This window comes from Narcine bancroftii, chromosome 14, assembly GCF_036971445.1.
Source record: "Narcine bancroftii isolate sNarBan1 chromosome 14, sNarBan1.hap1, whole genome shotgun sequence".
NCBI lineage: Eukaryota > Metazoa > Chordata > Chondrichthyes > Torpediniformes > Narcinidae > Narcine > Narcine bancroftii.
This window is the reverse complement of record NC_091482.1, coordinates 68330091-68355417: the sequence shown is the minus strand read 5'-3', so window position 1 is coordinate 68355417 and position 25327 is coordinate 68330091. Positions and strand designations below refer to the sequence as shown.

Below are 25327 nucleotides of genomic sequence, written 5' to 3'. Positions count from 1 at the left end.
AAAAGAGGAGTGAATGGGGGGGGGGGCGCGCGGGAGGGGAAGAAACCAGCAAACAGCACATGTGACAAATAGTTTTTTTTTAAAAAGACCTTTATAAGAATTTATAAGGATTAAAACATAACCTGTAATGGATGTCAGGGGTTATGGGGTATTGGGGGAGGGTTGGGGGGTGGGGGGGGTGGAGAGGGTGGTGGTGACACTGGTAAAGTGTACAGATGGCCAGTCATCCTTTTACAGACAACTGGATATGAGTGTGGTTGAGAACTGATGAAATCAAAATCAATGAAGATGGAAACTTCTCATGTTGTAAATTTGAAATAAGAACAGAAAATGAGGGAAATATAACTTTTAGCTCTTTTAGCGAAAACATTTCAGATTACAATTAGAAGTGTAATGTCAAAATTTCCATTATAAGTATTGGTTTCATAAAATGCCACATATATTTGTACATTTTACCTAAAATTAAAAATAGCTGACCTTTCTCATTATTTCCATTTGTTTAAATCATTTTCTTCCATTGAACATTCTTATACATTATCCCCAGATCTTTAGATGGGTTAGAGTCAGAGCATCATAGAGCTGTACAGCACACCCAAGAGGATCTTCAGCCCATCATGTCGATGCTGACCTCTCTCCCAGCTATATAATCCATTAAGACTTTTTCCTTCTAAGCCTTTTCTGTTTAAATGTGTCAAAAAGCTCCTTAAAAGTAGCGACTGTGTCCGATCCCATCATCTCCTCTGACAACGCATTCCAGATATCCCCCATTCCCCGTGTGGAAAAAAATCTTACTCCTCAGAGGTGATTCTCACTTTGAAACTATGACCTTTTGTTTTGGATATGGCTAACACAGGAAATAACTTAAAATGATGCTGCTCATAGTTTTATATACCTCTAATAGGTCACCTTCTCAGCCTCCTCTCCAGAGAATATGTCTCAACTCTCCTCATCATCCGGCTGAATCTCCTCACCCTTCTACAGGAGCTCTATCGAGAGTGTCCTGGCCGGCTGCATCACAGTGCGGTACGGTTGCTGCAGAGAAATGGATCAGAGGTCAGTCCATAGGACCATAAGAGTGGCAGAGGGCATCCCTGGGGTCTCCGTCCCAGCCCATTGATATGATCTATCAGGATCGTTGTCCGAAGAGGGCGCACAAAATCACTGAGGTCCCTTCTACCCCAGACAGAGCGTCTTTCAACTGCTTCCATAGGGAAAGCAATACAGGAGTATTAAAGCTAGCACCACCAGGCTGAGGAACAGCTTCTTCCCACGGGCAGTGAGAATGCTGAATGATCAAAGTAACTGCTCACACTGACCATCTGAGACTCTCATATTTACAAAACAATATCTATTTATTTAATTGAGCGGCACGGACTCGTGGGGTGAAATGGTCTGTTACCGTACTATATGTTTAAATATATATTTGTATATATGAATTCTTGTCCTGCATATGTATTGCGTGTCTGTATGTGTGTTATGTCTGGTTATGTGTCTGAGTGTTTTGCACCGAGGACCGGAGAACGCTATTTCATCGGGTTGTACAGTGCAATCAGATGACAATAGCTAGACTTGACTTGCATTCTCTCCTGTGTAATCACATCGTTCCCTACAGTGTGGTGACTGGAACTGCACTTCCACACTCTCATGGAACACAAGTGTAGCTGACCAATGTTTCATAAAATAGTCTTTATTATTCACACTTCTAACAATACCAATGCATAATGCGGTCCCAGATTCCAGTGAGCTCCTCTGAGAATCTCGTACATTTTGTTAACTTTGTACACATGGTTTATACCAGTGGTTTTCAAAATTTCTCCCCAAGACTCACATCCCACTTTAAGTAATCCCAAGGCCATTGGTGCTCTGTGATTAGTAAGGGATTGCTTAAGGTGGATTGTGAGTGGAAAGGGAAGGTTGAGAATCGTTGCTCCAGACCCAATTATTACTGAAGTATTTTGCTTGAGAAAAATTGTCATTAGCCCATTTCCTTTGGAGTTCTGAAACCCTGCACATAATGAGTCAATTAGGTATGATTAAAACAGTGATTCACAAACTTTTTCTTTCCACCCACATCCCACATAAAGCAATCCCTTACTAACCACAGAGCACCCATGGCCTAAGGATGTCTGAATGTGGAAGGTGAGTTTCAGGGAGCAATTTAAAAACCATTGGTTTCCACCAACAGTCAGCTCAGTTCAATTTTTTTTAGTTAACCTTTATTTTCATATACAGTCATCATGTGAGAAAATACATAAATTACATTCCTGATGTAATTAGTGCATCAATCTGTCTTATTTGAATTTCATTCCGAGAAGCATCACAGGTTTGGGCACCCAATTAACCTCATTCTAACCAATATGCAGTCACCTATATACTTCACCATATGCCCATTGTGACACTCGAGGTGAACTAGGAGAGGGTCAGAGTAAACCTTATTGAATTTATCACTGTGTCATCACCAAATGTGCACTTGTATACAGCCACTATCTCATCTGCATAGATTATGTAAAAAAAAATCAAGCTTTTCTTTGTCTGCTATACCAAGGTACAGCTCTGTATGCTGTTAAACTCAACAATGTGCTGGAGAAACTCAGCAGGTCCCACAGCATGCTATCCAGCGAGTCAACCCATACATTTGTACCGCAAATATAACAACAATGAGTTCATCAAATAAAAATGTAGCTCGCAAAACGTCGCCTTGCTCTGGCCCTATTGGATATTTTTAGCGTGATGCTGGAGATCTCATGCTCTGTTTTGGGACTGTATTATCTCGTCTGCCCTGCTACAGCTAAGATCGCCTGATAAAGCCATGTCAGGAGTATTTAATCTATGCTATCCCTAATGGATGTACTTGATGGAATTGTGCAGACCAAGCTTCACTCTGTCTAAATAGTACTCAGCAGGTCAAACAGTGTCCTTTATACAGCAAAGGTAAAAATACAGAACCGACATTTCGGGCCGATACCTCCATCACAGGTGTGGAAAAATGTCGGTAGGTGTCAAGCAGCTCAAATGTTCCTATATCCCACTGTCATAATTTGCCCAGAAAGGAGCTTTTTTTTATCCTTGTAAAGGTGGGCTTTTCACAACAATCCAGTAACTTTGTTGTTACAATTTCTAATAGAATAACATATTTTTAATAGATATGGTTAAAATAAATCCCAGTATCCAGCATGTATGGGAATTGGTAGATGCTGGATAAGTGAATTTTCCGGTGACTTGAGCCGGCGTGTTGCATGGATTGGCGAACTAACCACGGGAGGGGGGGGGGCGGGGGGGAATATGCCCATTTTAAACTTCCCTGTTTTTTAGCTATTTATTTTCCGCAAATTTCTTTGCCGGTTGTTGAGGCTGCATGTTGCTTAAAATCTGGACAACAGGGGTGGGGAGGTTCCTGTAATTTAATTTAACCTTCGAGTCCGGCTCTCACTATGCAGCTAACTCCAAATGGCCCCTGGACAGGCAAATCTCATGCTTCATTCAGGTTAAGAATTGCTGCCTTGCAGGGGCGGTTAGCGTAACGTTATTACAGCGCCAGCAGCGGGTTCAAATCCGACACTGACTGTAAGGAGTTTATTTGTTCTCCCTAAGACCTGCATGAGATTCCGCTGGGTGCTCCCTTCTAACGCTACAGGGCTGGTAGATTAACCAGATGTAATTGGGCAGCACAGATTTCATGGGCTGGAAGGACCTTCTACCGTGCTGTACTGTTAAAAAAAATTAATATATTTTTGAAAATTGCATTAGTATAAGATTCAAAGTTAAAATTGAGCAATAGTGTTTCCATCCAAGTCTGACCTATTACATCGTTTGATTTCACTTTAAATCGCGCAGCGTTGACCTGTGCGACATCGATAAAAACAGTTTGGTGTAACTGGCCTTCTGGGATTGTGTGAAGGATGGGGTGGCGCTAAAGACTGGGGCCATTGAAACACTGCCCTTCCAGTTTGACAAGTGATGCAAAATAACCAGGAAATGATCATGGATCCCTCCAGAAAATAAAAACATTTAAATTGCAAAAGAGCAGCACGGTTAGCACAGCGGTTAATGCCACGCTGTTACAGCACCAGTGAGGTTCGAATCTCGTGCTGTCGGAAAGGAGGTGGTACGTTTTTCCCTTGTCTGTGTAGGTTTCCTATGGGGGCTCTAGTTTCCTCCCACCCTCCAAAATGTACCAGGGGTTGTAGGTCAGTTCACTCACATCACTGGGGGGGGGGGGGGGGGGGGGTACAAGGGGTGACACCAGAATGACTGTCTATAAAATTTTTGTGCAGACTTTCATCAGAAATTTATTATTCTTTATATAAATATCCCTGTAGTTACAAAAACAAAAATATTTTCCGTAAGCAAAGCTTACATGTATCAATAGACCTACAATTCTAAAACTCGATGCTCATTTACTTTTTGAGCCTTCTAATGCGCTCCGGTCAGATCTTCCATTATTACCCAATTACAACGACGCTTCGAATCACGTGGTTTCATCTGCATGTGCTACAATTTTGCTGGTTGTTTATCTCACTACTATTGCCGTTACATTCAGTGATATACGGGGATTACGATTTACCAGTAACATTAGTACAAAAACCATTATTAAGGATTCTGTCTGGTCTGGTAATGGGACAAGGTCCATGGGAAGGGTTGGGGGGAACACCATGAGTTACCTCACTGGATGACACCAACCTTAGAGATGCCACTGGTCAATTGGGTGTAGTTTCTTGTATCCATGTGCCAGTCTAAGATGACATAGGTGCTCTATGGCTAGTAAGGGATTACTTCAGGTGGTTTTTTGAGTGGAAAGAAAAAGGTCGATTATGCCATCAAATTTCTAAGTTGTTTCCTGCTGTGAATGCAGATAGTGAATCGTCAAGTTGCCCAATCAAATGTGTGTATTTCCATTCTGATACGTGGCCAAGGGATGACAGTTTTGCTTTTTTCAGTGTGCAGTATTTTAAGGTGTTCTGGGCCCAACTTTGCTGCTCTTGGCTCTGCTTGTCCTGCCAGTCTGCGCTGATGTTTTCTTCCCGAATTAGCACATGAATAGAGGAGGTGTCCTTTTCAAAGCAAGGCCCATGTCGGAGTCCCCATCTGAACAGCTCTACTGTCCACTCAAGCAAACAATTTGGCCACCAAATTGACATAATTATAGAGAACAGTGGAAGAAAAGAACCTCCCCTCAGTGGAACAATTTGCTGTGTGAGCTGAGGTAGACCCCTGCCGTGAGATTTGAGGCCTTTATTCAATTCAGCACCACGTAGTCATTAAAACTCTGGTGTACTCTCAATAGCTATAAGCATGAGGACCGAGGCCTCTAATCTGATTATAATTTAGCAAAATCTTCAGAGGGTCTGATGGTTTCACACACCAGAGGTTTGTTTTAACTGCACGGGTATATGATCTAAGTAGTCTGTCTCAATTTAAAGAGCACTGTGACAGGCCATTCACGACGAGTCAGATTCCAGCCCAGCTGCTCTATCCATTAACTGAAGGATTAAGTGGTACAGCCCTCGGTGGTTTTAATACCAGCCTCAAAACTGATGTCTTTCCGTGAGAATCCATTGACCTATTTTCCTGCTTTTTTTTGAAAGCTAAAGATCAGATGGATTAGCCTGAAGGGCAGGGCCCAGGATACTTGAACATCATTTTCCCCTCCCCTCCATTTTCCATCCCCACACTTGCCCCACCCTTCCCCCCAACTCCATGGGAACTTGCTCATTCAGGGTTATCTCAGTCAGTCAATTTCACCTTCTCCTCCCATCCAATTTGTCAGCCTAATCCACACAGCCTGTTGTAGGCCGCTCCTCTTGTTGGCACCACAATGGGCAATGCTCCCCTTCTTTTGTCATTCACAGACGCTGCCGCTCTTTGTCTCAATCCCTGCGGCCACGTTGTATAGGAATGAGCAAGGCAAAAAAGCTAATGAAATATGTGAGGTGTCTCCCACTGGCCTTGTCCCGCCAATAAAAAAGTGGTTTGCGACCTTGTTAAACCAGTGAGAGTCATTTGACCTCTTGACCTTTGACCACAGGGGACACTGCAGGGATCTGCAGCCAAGTAAATGTGAAGTAAAGTGAATGCAGCTTGTCTCGCGACTCTCCCGGACAACCAGAGGTAATTAATTATTGCTGAAAATCCAGGAAGGGTAATAACATTGGACAAAAAAATGTGGAAGAAATGAATCAGATCCTAACACTGAGGGGATTTTAACAGATTTGTAAAAGTTGATATGGGGAGGAAATTGAAGGGCAAATCAAGCAGGCTAAAAGAAACCAAACCCCAACGATTTGTGACTATTTAAATGATCAGGAAGGATATCAGTAAGGTTAAAGTGTGCAGAGGTTTACTAGGATGTTGCCAGGTCTTCAGGAGTTGAGTTACAGGGAAAGATTAAACAGGTTAGACTTCATTCCTTGAAGCGAAGAATGAGGGGAGATTTTATCAAGGTTTACAAAAACATGAGGGGTGTAGACAGAGTAAATGTGAGAAGGCTTTTTAACTTAGATTAGGAAAGATAAATACAAGAGGACATGGCTTTAGGGTGAAAGGAAACATTAGGGGGACTATGGACAGAGTGCAGGTCAATGGGGCGAGTGGAATGATATTTCAGCATGGACTAGAAGGGCCAAATGACCTGTTTTCTGTGCTGTCGTGTTCTATGATCAGTTTACTTAATGCTGTATCAACAGAACATGGAAACACAAAGCAATTTTCTGGAGAACTCAGCGAGTCTAGTAGCATCAATGGGAGAAAGAGAATGGTCAATGTTTCGGCTGGAACCCTTCCTCAAGGCTGGCCAATGGGGACACTGGAAATATGGCTGTATAAATTATCTGATCATACAACACAATCCCATCTTATGTGATTATATCACATTTTCCTATCAACAATTTCCAGTTACAAAGTTCCTTAATCTCAAGTTGCTTCAAACAAAAGCCACTGTCATTGAGCTGTTTACATCGTCAAGATTTTTTCTCTTTGGCTTGGCTTCGCGGACGAAGATTTATGGAGGGGTCCGCGAAGTTTACTGTCATCTGATTGTACAAGTGCAACCCGACGGAACAGCCTTCTCCGGTCCTCAGTGCAAAACGCACAGACACACAACCAGACAGCACACATACAGACAAACAATACATATACAGGACAAGTATTCATACAAACAAATAAATAAATGCATATTGTTTTGTAAATATGGTTAGTGGGAGCAGTTCCTTTGGCACATTCCTCAGCCTGGTGGTGCAGGCTCTAATACTCCTGTATCTCTTCCCCAATGGGAGAACCTGAAAGATGCTGTGCATGGGGTGGAAGGGATCCTCAATGATTTTGCGCTCCCTCTTCAAGCAATGATCCTAGTGGATCACGTGGATGAGCGGTGGTTGGGGGGGGGGCGGGTGGGAAGTGATCTATCGGCACTTTAGAACAAGTGATCAAAAGCTTGGTGAATGAAGTAGATTTTGAGGAGTCATGGTTCAGGGAACCAAGTTTAAACATCAGAGCCGTGGCAGCTGAAGGCTTGGCTAACGATGGAGACAGAAGTGCATCAGGTATCATCAGATTGACTGAATTGGAGGAAAGCCGAATATTAGAACAAAGAACAAAGCCCTTCAGCCCTGATATTGTTCTGATCTATAAACCTACTCAACAACCTAAACCTTCCCTACCTCACACCCATGACCCTTTATTTTTCTTGCATCCATGTGCCAGTTTAAGAGTTTTAAATGTCTGTTTTGTACTAGCCTCCATCACCACCTCTGGCAATGTATTGCAAACACCACTACTCTGTAAAAAACTTAACTCTTATATCTCTCTTAAACTTTCCTCCCCTCACCTTAAAAAGATGTTCTCTGGTATTTGCTCCTGTTGTGCCGGGAGAAAAGCATTGGCTGGGCACCCAGGCTCTGCCTGTTATAACCTTGTACATCTCTGTTAATCAATTCTCATCCTTCTTCGCTGTTAACCTTGCTGATAGATCTCTCGACACATTTCCACCCAGTGAAAGCAGTTTTTCCTAAGATCATCCTGAAATCAAGGAAGAATCTCCAGCTTATGTTCTGCAAACTTTCATCCTGAACCCCACGCTTTTTTCTCATTTCCACTGATGTAATTTAATGCAGACTTGATCATCTCCCTTTCCTCTTGTCTCCTTACATTGAAAGTCTCCACCTCCTCAAAATCCTGGTCTATGTTTCAATGTCATTTGTCTTCTCATGACTTCCTGCTCCTTCTATCCATCTGACACTCCTCTTTCTTCCACCCGTCATCATCCTGATTTCCAAATATCTCCCTGGCTTCCAGTTGTTTTTAAATGGAGAGAGATTGGGAAATGCTAATGGTCAATGGGATCTGGGTGTCCTTGCAAACAAATCAATGAAACCAAATAGTGATCAAAGAGAAGTAAGACACAAAAGTCTGTGGACACCGTGGTTGAAGTAAAAACACAATGCTGGACAAACTCAGCATAAACTGTGGGGCCTGCTGAGTTTCTCCAGCATTGTGTTTTTACAGTGAACAAAGAGAAGCTGGAGGAACTTAGTAGGTCAGGCAGCATCTGTGAAGGAAATGGTCAGTCAACACTTTGGGTTGGAACCCTGTATCGAGATTCACATTAAACCTTTACAACACTGGTTGATGAAAGGAAGATGCTACCCTTAATGTGGAGTCAAAATCTAAAAGTCACAATTACCAAACAAAGAGGACTGAAGGAAATGTCAGTGAATCTTTGGAATGCACAACCCTTTAAGCCTTGGTCATTAATTGCATCCAACAGTGATTGATATTAAAATATTCTGGGCATATGGCAAGAAAATGGTACTTGAGGTAACAGGCCAACCATGGTCTTTTTGAATGGGAAGCTGTCTCAAGGCTGAATGGTCAATCCCAGCTCCTATTTCACAGAAGATTGGAGGTCAATCAACAGGACCATAAGTGTGGCAGAGAGGATCACTGGAATCTCTCCCCACCCCCCCCCCCCCCCAACCATCAACGTGATCTACTGGGATCGTTGTCTGAAGAGGGCGCACAAAATCATTGAGGACCCCTTCCTCCCTGCACACATCTTTCAGCTGCTCCTGTTGGGGAAGAGATACAGGAGGATCAGAGCCAGCACCACCAGGCTGAGGAACAGCTTCTTCCCATGGGCAGTGAGAATGGTGAACATCCAAAGGAACTGTCCAAAGGACTCTCATGTTCATGAAAAATATTTATTTATTGGTATATCTGAATACTTGTATTGCTTCTGTATGTCTTATGTCTGGTTGTGTGTCTGTGTGTTTTGCACCGAGGACTGGAGAACACTGCTTTATCGGGTTGTACTTGTGTAATCAGTTGACAATAAACTTGACTTGAAATGAGGTCAGGAACAAGGCAGCAAGAGAATCAATAGTGATGTTAGTAGAAGTTTCTTCACACAATGCCCTCACCATAACTGCATATGTCCTATTTTTGTCATTTTTTTCAGAAATGTAGCACCTCGCACTTGTCTACATTAAATTCCATCTGTCATCTTTCAGTCCACTCTTCTAAACCAAATCCTCTGTAATCCAAGAAAATATTCCTCTCAATCCACCACTCCCTCTATTTTCGTATCATACACATATTTGCTTTCCCAGTTAACCACACCCTCCTCTAAATCATTAATATAAATGATAAACAACAAGGGACCCAGCACTGATCCATGAGGCACCCCGCTTGTCACAGGCTTTCAACCTGACATACAGTTGACCACCATGACTCTCTGCTGTCTATCTCCCAGCCATCTTTGAACCCATGTCACATTCTCTCTACTAATCCCTAGTAACTGAACCTTCCTTATTAACCTTCCATGCGGAACCTTATCAAAAGCCTTACTAAAATCCAAATAGATCACTTCCACTGCTCTACCTTCATCCACTTTTTTTGTCACCTCAAAAACTCAACAAGGTTCATCAAAATGCTGAGTGCCCCAATCAATCCTTGCCTATCCAGATATGCGTATATACTATCTCGAAGAATACCTTCCATAATGTAAGAAGTCAAGTTTATTGTCATCTGATTATACAAGTACAACCCAACGAAATAGGGTTCCCTGGTCCTCGTTGCAAAACACTCAAACATACAACTAGACATAACACACATGCATATACAGGATAAAATAAATAAATATATTGTTTGGTGCATATGAAAGTCTCGGAGGGTCAGTGTGAGCCGTTCCTCTGGTTGTTCAGCATTCTCCCTGCCCGTGGGAAGAAGCTGTTCCTCAGCCTGGTGGTGCTGGCTCTCATTCTTGTATCTCTTCCCCAACAAGAGCAGCTGAAAATGCTGTGAGTGGGGTGGAAGGGGTCCTCAATGATTTTGCACGTCCTCTTCAGACAACGATCCTGGTAGATCGTGTCAATAGGTGGGGATGGGGTGGTGGAGGGGGAGGGGGTGATTCTCTCTGCCACTCTTAAGAGTTCTGTTGATTGACCTCCGATTCATTTCTCTGAAGCACACATACAACAGCACCACCAGAGTGACAATTTCTCTTTAAAATCTGTCAACGTCCTTAACATTGTAAGGACTTTTATCGGAATTCCTCACAACCTCCTCCATTCCAAGAACACCCAAACTTCTACCTATCCACATAACTGAAGTTCTTCACCCAGTCCTTTCCTCATTCTGACCCACTTTAATAACAAATTCTTTCCTACTTAATGCCTCCTTTGGATTAGAAATGACAACACCTTAGGAGTGGTAGTGGAATTTTAACATTAACTCGAAATGAAATAAAGAAAAAAAATGAAAGTTACAATGAAATAGAATTTTTATAAAATCATTTCTCGGAAAGAAACTTCTTCAGGAATATCCTTACAGCATATAGAACCCAAAAATCTTTGAAAAGTTGTAACAAAGTAATTTTAATTCAGAAGTAAATTATTCTAAGTGGTAAAATCTAAACACCATCCCATTAATGTAACCTTTTTTACTTTGGAGTCACAGGGAACAACTTCAGTTTGAGATTATTTATCACAAACTTGTTAATGAAGGAAGGAAAAAAAGAACAATTAGTCCATTGCAGATTCTGCCTCCACCCTGGATGCCTCCACCCTGGACACCCCCCCCCCCCCACTTCCTCCCCACCACCTTGGCTAAGCAGATCCCTGCAACATTCTGGGTAAACTGACTTTAACTTAGCTGGGGATAAGTAATTGGAAGCTCTCAACAGCATGGCTAAGATGTTCGCAATCATCTGCCAGGGCTCCCAAAGCCCCACAGATGGCTCCTGCTGGAAAATCTACCACAGTAAAGAGGGGTAAAACCCACATACACCCATGTACACACACACACACATCGAAGAGACTGGGCGCAGACTGGGAGATCACTTTGTTGAGCACCTTGGCTCTGTCCACTGCAATAGTGTGGATCTCCCAGTGGCCACCCATTTCATTTACCCACCCCATTCCCTTGCTGACATGTCTGCCCATGCACTGTTTTAAAAAGACCACCCATAACTTAGAGGTTCAACACCTCATCTTCCATTTGGGAAACCAGATGGCATTAACATCGAATTTTCCAGTCTTCTTTAAACTCCACTCCCCCTTTTTCCGTCGGCGTTTCCCCAGCTCTCTTCCCCCCTTTTCCCTTCGACTCCTTTTACAGATCTAAATTCAATCCTCACCTCTTTTTATCATATCCAATTACCATCTTTTGTCCCTTTGGTCTGGACTCCTTCTCCTTCTATTTTTCCCCCTTTGTTTCTCCAGTCTTTATCTAGATACCTTCCTGGTTTTTTTTTTTGCTTATACCTTGAAGAAGGGCTCAGGCCTGTTATGCCAGCAATGTTACCTTTACCTCCTACGGACACTGTGAGACCGGCTGAGTTCCTCCAGTTTTTCTGTGTGTTCTTACTAAACTCACAGCATCTTCAGATTTTTGTGTGCAATCTTCCCAACCTATCAATGAGCAGCTCAAGATGCCATGGAAGCTTATCTTCAGCACATCTTCGCCTGACTTAAAAGCCTCTCTAATTTGCTACAAAACAGTCTGCATTGTGGTGGTCCACCACCGGCCTACTGCAGTGGGCAACCTCTGTACCTTCAGGAGTGTAAGGGGACAGGACAACACCTGGCCGGCTGCCAATCAGTTGGCCTGAAGGGATCAAGCCCCACCCAGTCGGGTGTCAATCACCCTCTGGGATATAAGCCTGCGCCAGCCTCCCGAGGCCTCACTCCGAGTTGCTGCAGCTACAGCCAGCCTGGCTCTGTGTGGATTAAAACCTGTTGTATATATTAAAAAAGCTGCTGAACAATAAAACGCCTGGAGAGGATGGATTCCCAATAGAATTCTATAAAACAGTTAAAGAGTTATTAATTCCTCCTGTCCTGGAAATAATGAACCAGATAGAAGAAACACAAAACTTGCCAGATTCATGTAAGACAGCAATAATTACAGTAATACCAATGACGGGGAAGGATCCATTAACACCAGCATCATAAAGACCAATATCCCTACTTAATTCAGATTATAAAATAGCAAAATTATTAGCAAACAGATTGGCCGACTGTGTACCAAAAATTAAACAAGATCAAACTGGATTTATTTTAAAAAAAGACGAACAGCAGATAATGTCTGTAAATTTATTAATCTAATTCATGCACTTCAAGGAAATAAGAAGCCAACAGTGACTGTAGCTTTAGACGCAGAAAAAGCCTTTAACAGGGTAGAATGGAATTATTTATTCAAAGTATTACAGAGGTTCAGTCTACCAGAAAAATATATTAATTGCATTAAAGCATTATATAATGGACCATTGGCGAAGGTAACAGTAAATGGATATGTATTGAACCAATTTAAATTAAGTAGGTCAACTAGGCAGGGATGTCCATTATCCCCCTCACTGTTCGCTTTAGCAATAGAACCATTGGCAGAACTGATAAGAACAGAAAATAAAATAAAAGGGATAAAAATAAAGGAGAAGGAGTATAATATCAATTTATTTGCAGATGACATCAAAGTATACTTCTTCTTTTGGCTTGGCTTCGCGGACGAAGATTTATGGAGGGGGTAAAATGTCCACGTCAGCTGCAGGCTCGTTTGTGGCTGACAAGTCCGATGCGGGACAGGCAGACACGGTTGCAGCGGTTGCAGGGGAAAATTGGTGGGTTGGGGTTGGGTTTTTCCTCCTTTGCCTTTTGTCAATGAGGTGGGCTCTGCGGTCTTCTTCAAAGGAGGTTGCTGCCCGCCGAACTGTGAGGCGCCAAGATGCACGGTTTGAGGCGATATCAGCCCACTGGCGGTGATCAATTACTTAATTAATTACTTAATAGAACCAGAAATATCAATAAAAGAACTACATAAGAAATTGAAGGAATATGGAGAAACATCGGGGTACAAGATCAACGCAAATAAAAGTGAAGTGATGCCAATGAGTAATGCAGATTATACAGAATTTAAAAATGAATCACCATTTAAATGGCAAACACAAGCAATCTGATACCTAGGTATTAGATTAGATAATAATTTAAGACACTTGTACGAATTAAATTATCAGCCACTAATAAAAAAATTGCAGGAAGACTTAGAACATTGGAAAGAATTACCACTAACGTCGATAGGGAGGATAAATTGCATTAAATGAATGTCTTCCCAAGAATACAATACTTATTTCAATTGTTACCAATTCCTTTAATATAGAAATTCTTTAATGAACTAAAGAGAATAATAAGGAAATTTTTATGGAAAGGGGGGGAAACCGAGGATAGCGTTAGATAAATTAACAGGGAGGTACAACCAAGGTGGTTTGCAGTTACCAAACTTTAAAAATTATTATAGAGCAGCACAATTAAGGTATTTATCAGATTTTTATCAGACAAGGGAAAAACCAGATTGGACTAAGATAGAGCTAGATAAAATAGGGGAGAAGGTACCGGAACATATACTTTATAAGTGGGATGAAAAGCTGATACAATATAAAAGCTCACCAGTATTGCATCATTTACTCAAAGAAGATTCACTTAGAAAGGAAAAAATAAATGACCAAATACCAAAATGATTATTGACGCAAAATCAGCTAATTCCTTTTACAATAGATAACCTTTCCTTTAGAGAATGGGAGAGAAAAGGAATTAAAAGAATAGAGAATTGTTTTTTGGGAAATAATTTATTAACATTAGAACAAATGAAGTACAAATATGGAATAACTCTTGGTACAATGTTTGCATACCATCAACTGAAAGCCTACTTAAAGGATAAATTGGGAAACAGACTGAGATTACCAGAAGGAAGCAGCTTTGAATAAGTGATTACAGACACAATGATAATTAAAAGATTTAAAACGAACATGTACATCAAGCTGCAAGAGAAGGAAAATGATGAAATAAGCTATAAACCTAAACAAAAGTGGGATAAAGATTTAAACATAAAGATAAAAAATGAAACATGGGAAAAGTTATGTTCTGGAACTATGAAGAATATAATAAACACAAGGTTACGCAAGATACAGTATAATTGGTTACACAGGTTATACATCACGCCCCAAAAGTTTTAAAAAAAATAGGATCCAACAGTATCAGACAGATGTTTTCGCTGTAAGAAGGAAACGGGAACAACAGTACATGCAATTTGGGCATGTGAGAAAGTGAAAAAGTTTTGGGAAGATCTAAACCAGGTATTAAATAAAATCACAAAAAGCAACATACCAAAAAATCCAGAGATCTTTCTTCTAAGTAATATAAGAAGTAAGGAATTAGGCCTCAAACTGGATGAAGCACAAAAAAAGATTTATTATGATAGCCTTAGCAGTAGCAAAAAAATATATAATGTCAACTTGGAAATCAGAAGAGAGCCTGAGAGTACAGCAATGGTACATAGAAATGAATAAATGTATTCCATTGGAAAAAATAACATATAATTTAAAAAATAAAGTCACATTATTTGAACAAATTTGGGAACCGTACATGGAACATAACAGAGAGGGCTCGCCTTGGACCTCCAACCCCTAAAATGATAAGAAGACAAAATGACTTGTGTGTAAAAGTAGATGACACATTTTTCTTGTTTATTTTTCATTGTGTGATGACATTGTTTAATGGTTTTATTGTATTGTATATGTTGAATGTTTATTGGTTTTGGAGGGGGGTGGAAAGAGGGGAGGGAAGGTAGGGGGGAAAAAAGGGGAGAAAATGCCACTGTGTATATTTAAGAGGGAAATGTTTGTATATATTTTGATTTATATGGTTCAGTGTGAAAATAAAAGTTTTTAAAAAAGCCTGTTGTACAGTCTTTACCTTTGTGTGTGTCTGATTCTGGCTAACAGCACACAAGCATCCAATACAGTGAGACAAAGAGACGAGACATTGGCAGGAAGAGACATTGCAGGGTCCCTGCAAGCCTGGAACTTTTCTACGTAACAGTAACACAAGCCGAAGGGTGACCTGTTGGGCTCAGGAACTTTTGCATTAAAACTTGGTGTAAATTTCCTCAGTAATTTTCCCAGCACCCTCTGCAGTTGACTTTTCAACTTAGCAGTGTTTCAATTCCCTCCAAAATGCTGGTGAATGTTTAGGCAGTTCCTGGGTTTAATTTGAAGAATAATTTGCAGTTATTGGGCTTTTTTGTTTTGAAAGTGCATTTTCCAGGTTTGAAGATACCAATTTTCTCTTCTACTATAGGCAGTAGTTACCATAGAGGTTAGCACACTGTATAGCGCCAGTACCGGGGTTCAAAGCCAGTGTTGTCCGTACGTTATCCCCATGTCTGTGGAGGTTTTCCCTGGATGTTCCAGTTTCCTCCCACCCTCCAAAAACATACAGAGGGTTGTAAGTTAATGCGGTTTTTGGTCAAAGTGGGCTTGCGGACAGAAAGGGCCTGATACCATGCTATATGTCTACGTTTAAACAAAAAAATTAAAGTACTTTTAGCAGTTAAAAGAATCTGTAGTGTCATCTACAAATACTGCTTCCAATTCTTTTTAAGTGTATTGTTCAGTCAAATGGTACCCTTAAAAACTCTTTCATGAACATCTGCCAACTCTTTAAAAAAAAAAGCAAAATCAGTTTTTTTACTACAGATTTTTAGTTAACTTTAATGCTTTTTAGTACCCTCTTGTAATCGGAGTTGGTTGAAAAAATTAGAGGACACTCAACCCCTCAATGAAGCCATCTCTCAGAGCGGGATTCTGACCTCCAGTGTTTGAGGTTGTGAATGAGTCGGATTGACCAGGGATTCTCCAACAGCCCTTGATGGGTTGTGTCGCTCGCTGGCCTGGGACGAAGTCGAAGAATTGAGGGCAGTTTCTGACATGAGGTGGATTTGGGAGCGGAGATACCCCATTCACATCGAATAGGGGGTGGCAGAACCCTTTTCTTGAATAAATGCTGGAATGGGATTGATGGGCTTAACCTTGGAGCAGGGATGGATGATCGGCACATTGAATGGTCTCCGTCAATGTCACAACATAATAGTAAACATTTGATTAAGCCTGTTTCATTTTCTATTGCATGTTATCAATATAATGAACAAAATAAAAACTGGCCTAATTTGTCAATTGAAATCAAATCTGATTGTTAAAAAAAACATGATTTTGTTGAGCTGTTGTTTCAAAGTCTCAGGTTTACTTGCCGAATACTGCCAGCAAAGATCTATACTTATTAACAAATTGGATGTTAGGAGAAAAAAAATGCAAGGAAATAGACCTTACCCTACAAGGTCTGCGGATTCTGTGACCATTACACAGAAGTGCTGGAGAAACTCAGCAGGTCACACAGTGCTCTTTATGGACAACACACATCACCAACGTTCCAGGCCTGAGCCTTTTGTCAAGGTTATTTATTACCTAACAGGTGTCTACTTTTGATCAGGATTTTCAGGACTTGTTGCAGTCATTGGTGAGGGAAGGGAGCAGAGGTGAGAGGCTGTTTATTTTGCACACATTCAAGGTGGCTTCCAAGTACCCAAATATAAGTGGGTCAGTGAGTTAATTGACTACTGTACACTTCCTCCAGTGTGGTAAAATCTGGGAGGAGTTAATGAGATCAGGGAGTAATGTGTGGTTGGTGGATGGTCAGCATAGACTCACTGGATTGAAGGACTTTACATGTTGTGGGATTCCACCATTAACAGAATATAATCAAAGTGAAAAGCTGAATGTTTGGTGAACTTTAGATGTGTTAAATCTTATAGTCCTTAACAAGGCTGAGAAAATAAAACTTAGTATTCAAAAAACAACCCCTTGAAGTGTTTATGTGTAACAAAGGATATTGATGGAGTGACTGGACACATCCTCATAATATTGAAGTGAGTTCTAGAAATGCAAGTTGAAACTGACGTCGTACTCTACACCAGGCCGCCTGGGGACCACAGCAAATTTAAGTAAAAGCCTTGATTTCTTTTCACCTCACGTAACATAAACGTTTTTGTACGTAGTCAATAGGTGAGATGTGCGGAAGAAACCAAAACTCGACTGATTCACAGGGAAAGGGCCACAAACCTTGAGCAGAGACCTGGGGGGATAAAGATTGGGAACGGCTGCTCTGATCACGATCCAAACCCAGTTGGTTGGTTTTATTCAGGGTCGTCTACCCAACCCATTTCCTTGCACATGTAGTCCTCAGGAGCCTGAACCAGGATTGATCACTGATCTCGGACTTCTTCCTTTCTGTCCCCCACCTCAATGACCCCACCCCTCCCTAACACTGAAACATGCCACAGGTGACTTGAATGTGGAACAGGAGTCAGACAGGATCACCATTGAGCATCCCAGTCCTCAATGAGGCATTGGGGGGATGAGTTGGTCCCCGTGTCAAACTGGCCAGGTGTATTTTTACAACTTCTGACTGCAAGACATACCGGGCATTCCTGGAGGTGCTGAAAGATGCTTTATAAGCCCATAACACTCGCGTGCCTTTTGTGTCAACATTCGGCCGTCGGGAGCTTGAGATGCAGAGAGCAAGGGGAGAAAGTGAGGACTTGGAAGGGCAAAAGCGGCAGGAGACCTGCTGGTGGCAGTGAGGGTCCCACACAGGAACGGGGCAGTCACTAAAAAAAGCAAACCACTCAAAACAGCCCTTAAGTAAAAGGCAGTATTCTAGTAACTGAGTGCGAAGAGATGGAGAGGATCCTGTCCCCGATGGAGAAGGGACTCATTCCAGCCCCATGAGCCTTAAAAATTGGTTCAGGTCAAGGGGGAGTTCACAGAAGGTGCTTATTTCACTTGTGCAGGAGTGTTGGACAAGGTGGCCTCTTGCCAAAGGCTTGGTCACGTTCATCACAACTCCCAGTCATCTGCAAAGATTTTAAAAAATGGAATAACTTTGTGAGCATCATGGTCCTCAATTGATGACCCTCTTGTTTCACCCGATTGCTATCTTTTCTTCACAGAAGTTCAAGTGTCCTGCTCTTCATTGCTCCCCCTTGGTGTCGTGTGCTCGCCTGTGCCCCCATGTGGCCAGCTAGTGGAGCTGCAACAGCTTTACCAACCACAGAAAACACCACAGGAAGACAGGCTTGCCATTGTTTGAGGGTCCAACATTGATATTATTAATCATTATTATTATTTTTCATAAGTCATCTCGTTCAATCAAGATGCTAGTTAAATAAATTAATGAGTTTAAAATTCCATCTGTTTCACTGGAGGATCGACGACCCCCAGAATTTCCACCTAATCTCTAGGTGTTGAGCTATAATCACTGCATAAAACTGCACTGTCAGGCACTTCCCGCTGACCAGTGGAGTGATGCTGTCACAATATTTTAAAAGCAAAATACCAGTAAAGGTGTAAACTTTATTAGCATATTGCAAAATAAACCACCACCGTCAGCTCCTTCAACAGGCTGTTTAAAGTTTGTGCAGAGCCGACAGGAGTCAGACCGGGCGGATGGACCCTGCGGGGGAGCCCTGAGACTTCACTGAACCTCAGCTGTTGCAAATGGCGACTGGGGTACATTGCTGTTTTTGTTCACTGTGCTGTTATTTTAAGGAATGTCAGACAGGTTTATAATTGTTATTTTTGTTTATTTGTTTTCAGTAGAATTCGTTGTCTCCCACCGATGCTGGCCGTTCTATTGAGTTTCTCCAGCAGATTCGAGTTTCTTGTTTCTTTTCTCTCTGTCAACCAGGAGGGCAGCAAGTCCTGGGTCACACTGCCAGCAAAGCAGTTTATCAAGTTTGAAGACAATCAGATTGGTGCATTCCACATTGGACTAAAAAGAATGGAAAATGGCCTCTCCTTACTGGACAAGTTGGGTTTAGGGCACTTTTAAAAAAAATGATTTCCAATAATGATTTCAGATTCTGAAACTGCTCAAGTTGGATTTTTATGTTCTGGATTATCTGTTAAAATTTACAGCCAATCGCATGACCATCCGACCCTCAGTCGTGCACCTGCAATGCTTCACCACAAAAGCCAGGGCTCACTCACCTGGTGTCATTACTGACTGTCGCCATTATTGTTGGGTTTCAAGGGTGGGGCTGTAGCATGGACACTGTACAGCACGTCCCCTTCTTGTGGCACCTGCAGGTCAAGGAAGCAACACAGATGTTACTGGTCTCTCAATCACTTTCGAGACTGCAAACTCAATGAATAACAACCAGCTCCAATAAATGTCAGACCCCTCAGACTGTAGCAGGAAATAAAATGTCCATGGAATGTCCTTGTCCAGGGAGCCAGAAAACACTTGTTGGCCTGAAGGGTCTTCCTTTATTCAAGGGTTTCCTATTTTCCCCCATAATAGACTCTATACACAATAAATACCCCTGGTATCCAATACCTACAGGGATTGGTACATTGATGGGAATATATAGACGTGACACTAAGGATGTGAAGAGACTTTGAATTATTTTTTGGTTAATACAGTAAAATCCCTGTTGTCCAGCAGCGACCTTAAGGACTGGCAAAAAAATGCAGAAAATAATGAGGTAAAAAAATACAGAAATTTAAAATTGGCTGTGAGTTCGCCAATCTGTGGAATAGACTATCTCAAGCAACCGTAAAATTCACTTATCTGGCATCTACCAATTCCGTACAGGTTCCGTAAATCAGGCCTCTTGTCCCATTGCTGCTGTGACAAGGACCCTACATCCTTCTCCACACGCTCTCAGTGGATCTGCACTCTTCAAAGGAATTCTATATTATTGAATGGGTTTAGTTGCAGTGATGGTAGCTTCATTACACCATTCATTGGGGTCCCCTCATGGGAGGAGTTATTCACATTTGGAAAAGCATGGTTGGCCTAGTGGTTAGTGCAATGCTGATATAGCACCAGTGACCAGCCAGGGTTCATATCCGATGCCGTCTGTAAGGAGCTTGAACTGCGTGGGTTTCCTCCAGGGGCTCCAGTTTCCTCCCACTGTTCAAAACGGACTGCGGGGTGTAGGTCAATTGGGTGTAATTGGGCAGCGCGGACTTGTGGCCAGTTACCATGCTGTATGCCTAAATTCAAATTTACATTTATTTGGCATAGTCACCATGGCTTTGTGTGGGCGGAGAGGTCATGTCTTAGGGACATGACTGAGTTTTTTGAGGAGGTAATGAAAATGATAGTTAAAGGCAGGGCTGTGGGTCTGGTGGACTTCAGTAAAACATTCAACAAGCTCCCCAGAGATTAACACACATGGGATCCATGGAGATTTGGAAAATTGAATTCAAAATGAGCTTAGCCATGGACATCACAAGGTTGCGGTGGAAGAGTATATCTCTGACCGGAGGCCTGTGGCTATTCGTGCTCTGTGGGGATCACTGCTGGGAGCACTGTTGTGTGTGAATATATAAATGGGGAAAATGTAGCTGGGCTGATTAGTAAGTCTTCATGTGACATAAAAGGTGGTGGAAGGTGAGGATCATGAAGTTGTCACAGAATAGAGATCGGTTGGAGATGTGGACAGAGAAATGGGACTTTAATCCAGGTGAGGTGTTTCACTCTGAAAGATGAGGGAAGTTTTCAGCAAAAGGCAGGAGCATTGATGTACAGATGGAACTTGGGGTACACTTCCATACATCCTGAAAGTTGCCACACTGGTAGCTATGACAGGAAAGAAGGCAGGATGGATAGAGATTCAACTGTAGAGTTACAAGGAGAGGTTTTCTCTGGAATGATGTCAAAGCCAAGAGTACTTACCTTTAAGGTGAGAGAGGGAAAGTTACCAGGCAGGTTTTAGTTTTAAAAATGCTAGAGGAACTCAACCGGTCTCGTGGCGTCCATAGGATGTAAAAATATATTACCGACGTTTCTTCAAACAAACAACAGGAAGGCACTGAATAAAGATTGAAGAATGGGAGGGGGGGGGGGGGGAATCCAGATCAACAGCCAAAAGGTGTTAATTGGATCTGATCAGAGGAAAGGTGAGAAATGACCTGCCTGTGGACTGTGCTCCTTCCCTACCCCCCACCATTTTATTCTGATGCCTGCCCACATTTTGCCTGTGCCTTGATAAAGGGCTAATGTGTCTTTATCTTTGCTACATAAAGGACATGGTTTGACCTGCTGAGTTTCTCCAGCTTTGTGTTTTTACTTCAACCATGGTGTCTGCAGACTTTATCCCAAGGTAAATTGAAATGGGTAGCCATTGGCCTCTGGGAGATCCACACTATTGTGGCAGTCAGAACTAAGGTGCTCAACAAAGCGTTTTTTGTTTTACCCAGAAAGTACAGAAAGTGCTCAAAATCACTGAGGACCCTGCATGCAGCATCTTTCAGCTGCTCCCATCAGGGAAGAGATACAGGAGGATCAGAGCCAGCCCCACCAGGTTAAAGGAACTGCTCACACTAACAATTAAGACTCTCATTTGTACAGAACAATATTTATTTATTCATTTTTATAGATAAAGTACTTATCCTGCATATGTATTATTTGTCTGTATGTGTTCTATCTGGTTGTATGTCTGCAAGCTTATGCACCGTTTCGTTAGGTTGTATTTCTACAATCAGGTGACAATAAACTTGACTTGTCTTGGTATGAATAGATATTCCAATAAATTGGCAAGGCTCAAGCTAACGTGTCACTTTGAATTGTTTGGTATTTGGAGTAACAGCATCTCAGGGTGAAGGAAAACATGTTGGTAGCAGGAATCTCAGCTATTTCGTATCCTGAGAAAGTGGAACCAAGGTAGAAGTAATCACTTATGTTGCCACCAAGGCAGGTCCACCAGAAAAAAAACTGACACCCAAAGATAATCATCTGGTGGTGCTTATCAACAAAAGGATTCATTGCCTTATTCTGCTTAGTTACTGAACTAAGATGAGGACCCACACTCCTTGTAGTGAAGATGTCAATATCAATTTGTTAACTCTTACATATACAGTAAAACCTTGGTATCCGGAATTCAAGCAACTAGCAAACAATTCACGGAAAATAAATAGATAAAAATATACGGAAGTTTAAAATTGGTGCACCTCGCTGTTAGTTCACCAATCAAGCCACCAGAAAATACACTTATCTGGCATCTGCAAATTCCCATAGGTACCAGATACCAGGGGTTTTACGGTATATATCCAAGAGTGAATTCTCCTGTGTGTTCTGAATGTGCGTCCAGTTTTGACCGCATGGAAATTGCCCCTCGGCAGCTCAACAAGAGGCAGCTCTTGGAGTCTGCTGCTTTATTCAGCTTCTTGACTTACCTCCCAGTAAACCTCGTCGTCGTAGCAGTTTTCATCAGATGGGTCTCCCCAGATGGGCAATTTCAGAATAAAACCTTTGAAAAGAAGCGGGTACATTTTAAAGTGATATCACCTTATAGGAAGCAAGACTGTTGATTGAGTAAAAGGACCCAAAGAGGGTCTTTCTGAATATTACATTTTCACCAGAATATTCTGGGTGAAATTATTACCAGGCTTCCAACTGGGCAGCATGGTACCACAACGCTGTAAGAGCACCAGCGACATGGATTCAAATCCGACGCTGTCTATGTGGAGTTTGTACATTCGCCCCGTGTCGGCGAAGGTTTCCTCTGGGTGCTCTGGTTTTCTCCCACCCTTCAAAATGTACCGGTTGTTGTAGGTCAATGGGGTCTAATTGGGGGGCATGGGCTCATGGGCCGAAAGGGCCTTTTACTGTGGCTGAATGTATGAATTTAATTTTTTTAAAATCTCAAGGATCTCAGAGCGTTCTGGAAATGAATTAAAGCAACTGCACCATCTCCCCACTGCACATACTCACTGCTAACCAGCCAAGAGATCAGGGTTGTCGTGAACATGTTCTGGGGAGAACCCAGAATATTTTTTCTTGTTACACAGAAGAAATGGCTGAAACTTGTGCACAGAAAGTAAACAAAAGCAGCAGGCAGTAATGGAAAAGCTTTCAAATACTTTTTCCAATGCTTTCCCACATTTCTGACAGCTTCTCTCAAACAAAAGTTATTTTAAATTGTCATTTTAACACACCATTCCCCGTGTTATGAGGTGTTTGTTGCAGTGAACTGTAATAACACACTAATACCACCAGATGGCAGCCAATGCCCAGTATATTTAACCTGGGCAAGAAAGAGCTCTGAAAGCCTCGACAGCACACATGTCAAACTCTTATAATTATAACTCAAATAATTATATTTGGCCCGCAAGATCATTTCAAAAATGTATTAGAGGTGGCCCGCCCTGCAGCGAGAGCCGATGCTGTTTTTTGGTAATGTCACCCCCACCATCCTCCCCCTTCATTGCACATCTTTCCCCATTGTAACACGAGAAATTGTAACACGAGAAGTCTGTCGATGTCATCAGCCGGCAAGCCAGTTGGAAGGCTCCCCGCACAACCAGTCACTTCTCCCACCTGTCGAGCGGTGCGGCGGATGGGCGAGCGCCTGTGATTTCCTGTCGGCGCGACGGACATGGCAGGCTGCGCACGGCCCCCGGGCAGCGCGAGCCCCGCTCGACTGGCACCGGATGGCCCTTCCACAGCGCGAGCGCACTTCTCCCGGTCGCCACGGCCTTCAGCGCTTGCACCCGCGCGGACCCCAGGGACGGCTGGTTCGGCCCTGCACGTGAAGAGAGAGATGGTGGCTGTCCGCAAAGACTGATCGGCAGTGCACTGGGCCTGAGTGGGTGGGTAAGCAGGGGTGGGCAGAGGGTGTAGGTGAGGAGTAATGGGCAGGGGAAGTTATGGTGGTGCGAGGGGCAGTTAGAGGGAGGGATGAGTAGAAGGAGGGGTGGATAGGGAAGAGGTAAAAGGGGAGGGGCAGGGCGAGTAGGGGAGGGGTGATTAGAGGGTGAGAGATGGGTAGAGGGAGGAACAGGTTGAGGGGAGAGAGAGTAGAGGGGCGTGTATAGGATGGGGTGGGTAGAGGCAGAGCGAGTGGAGTGAGGGGTGAGTAGAGGTTGGGTAAAGGACTGGTCAGGTAGAGGGATGGTGGGTCGAGGGTGAATAGAGGCCTAGGAGTGAGCAGGAAATGCTGAGTCCTGATTCAGGCCAAAATGGACACAGCCTGTGAATGCTGACTACATCTCCACAGGGACCAAATAGGTTTCCCTCAGGTCAAGCAAAGGGTGAACTTGAGCTACCTACTCCTGACCTGTAACATTATCCTCCTAAAGTTATATCCTAAAGTTTAACATTACATATGTTGAAAGAAGAGAAAACATGCAGACGTTGTTGAAAGTTTTCAATAACTATTTAGTTCGGCCCTCGACTTAGTCCAAGTTTTTAATTTTGGCCCTCCGTGAATTTGAGTTTGACACCCCTGCTCTACAGACCTCCAAGGCTTTGTCCAACCTTTCTCAACAGGGTCTCTGCGGCTCCAATGGGGGCCACAGCACATTTAAGTAAAAGCCTTGTTTTCTTTTGACCTCTCGTAATATGCATTTTTCTTTATGTTTAGTTATTTAGTCTGAAGGAGAGAAGCATAGAAAAAAACAAAAAATTGCCTGCTTCACAGGGAAGGGGGCTCATAAACTTTATGGGCCTGGGGGGACCCATGAGTCCTGGTGGGGAGGGAGCAGGGGAGGGGGTGGTAATCAAAAACAAGTTTGAGAATAGGTGATTCAGACCACAAGTGGACCAGAGGTGGAGAGGGTGAGCAAATTTAAATTCTTGGGAGTCACTATCTCGGAGGATCTCTCCTGGACCCTAATGGCGTCGTGAAGAAAGCATGTCCACTTCCTCAGGCATTAGCGGAGATTTGGTGCATCATCGGAAACCTTGGCAAATGTAGAGGGCTGTGTTGTGAAAAGTGCGCTGACCAGCTGCCATCACGGCCTGGTCTGGGGACATCAATATCCCCAAGTGCAAAGCCTTGCAAAAGTTAGTGGACACAGCCCAGGACACGACAGGCAAAACCCTCCCCTCCATCAAGAATATCTACAGGGAACGCTGCTATCGAGAGCAGCAGCGACCACCACCCAGCACATGCTCTGTTCTCGCTGCTGCCATCAGGAAAGAGGTGTCGGTGCCACTAG

General features: G+C 42.7%; 1 protein-coding gene across 6 annotated transcripts in view; it reads right to left on the bottom strand.

Annotated features, from left to right (window-relative positions):
- Positions 1–903: 903 nt before the first annotated feature.
- The window catches only part of LOC138749484 (ammonium transporter Rh type C 1-like), a 104680-nt gene continuing 80256 nt past the window's right edge, over positions 904–25327 (bottom strand). For 3 of the 6 annotated variants that reach the window (XM_069910881.1, XM_069910880.1, XM_069910876.1), the window contains 3 exons: positions 22562–22635; positions 19367–19459; positions 14092–18231 (listed from right to left, as the gene is read on the bottom strand). In XM_069910881.1, coding sequence (XP_069766982.1) covers positions 19376–19459; positions 22562–22635 — 158 coding nt within the window. In that variant the 3' untranslated portion in view covers positions 14092–18231; positions 19367–19375. Of the gene's footprint in view, positions 1033–14091; positions 18232–18939; positions 19149–19366; positions 19460–22561; positions 22636–25327 lie in introns of those variants that run through there. The other 3 variants (XM_069910879.1, XM_069910878.1, XM_069910877.1) reach the window with 3 other exon arrangements.